We start from the raw sequence: 554 nt of genomic DNA, 5'->3' as shown, positions 1-554 counted from the left end.
GATGGAGGCTGGGAGTGAGCAGGGCCCCGAGGAAGGGGATACTGACGGGCTGAAGGCCTGCAGGGAGGGAGCGCGCCGCCGAGGAGTCTGGCGGAGAGGTCTTGGCAGACACCTGTCATCTTGGCCCGCGCTACCTTCTGGAGATGTTCCCCAGTGACAGCTGAGCCCTGGGAGTAGTGACAACGAGTGAGACGTTGCATTTTGGCGATGTCATCCCAGGTTTCACCTGTCACATCTGTCAACGACTCCAAAGTTTGGGTCCCAACTTCCCTTCCAATTCCCAAGCCAGCACGTCCAGGTATGCTGGCTCTTCCCAACTCAAGCTACCTAGCCCCAAAGTCACTTCCCGTCCCAACCGCCTTCCCCTCCTGGGTTCCCTTTTTCCCTTAGCAGCAGGCCTATTCGTAGGGGGATATTCAAGCAGGAGACGTGGAAATCATCCTCATTTTTCTTTTTTTTGTTTATTTTTTTATTTTTATTATAAGTTCTAGGGTACATGTGCATAACGTGCAGGTTTGTTACATATGTATACTTGTGCCATGTTGGTGTGCTGC

General features: G+C 52.5%; 1 protein-coding gene across 1 annotated transcript in view; it reads right to left on the bottom strand.

Annotated features, from left to right (window-relative positions):
• Nucleotides 1-200, bottom strand: part of LOC105506228 (transmembrane protein 185A-like) — a gene marked incomplete at its 3' end in the record, with an annotated part of 32,114 nt that extends 31,914 nt beyond the window's left edge. Inside the window, exon 1 of the mRNA XM_011934297.1 lies at nucleotides 47-200. Coding sequence (XP_011789687.1) covers nucleotides 47-200 — 154 coding nt within the window. The remainder of the gene's footprint in view (nucleotides 1-46) is intronic.
• Between the last annotated feature and the right edge of the window lie 354 nt (nucleotides 201-554).

The sequence above is a fragment of the Colobus angolensis genome, unplaced genomic scaffold (genome assembly GCF_000951035.1).
Source record: "Colobus angolensis palliatus isolate OR3802 unplaced genomic scaffold, Cang.pa_1.0 Scaffold1339, whole genome shotgun sequence".
In the NCBI taxonomy this organism is placed as follows: Eukaryota; Metazoa; Chordata; class Mammalia; order Primates; family Cercopithecidae; genus Colobus; species Colobus angolensis.
The sequence above is the reverse complement of the archived record's forward strand: the minus strand, read 5'-3'. Positions and strand labels throughout refer to the sequence as shown.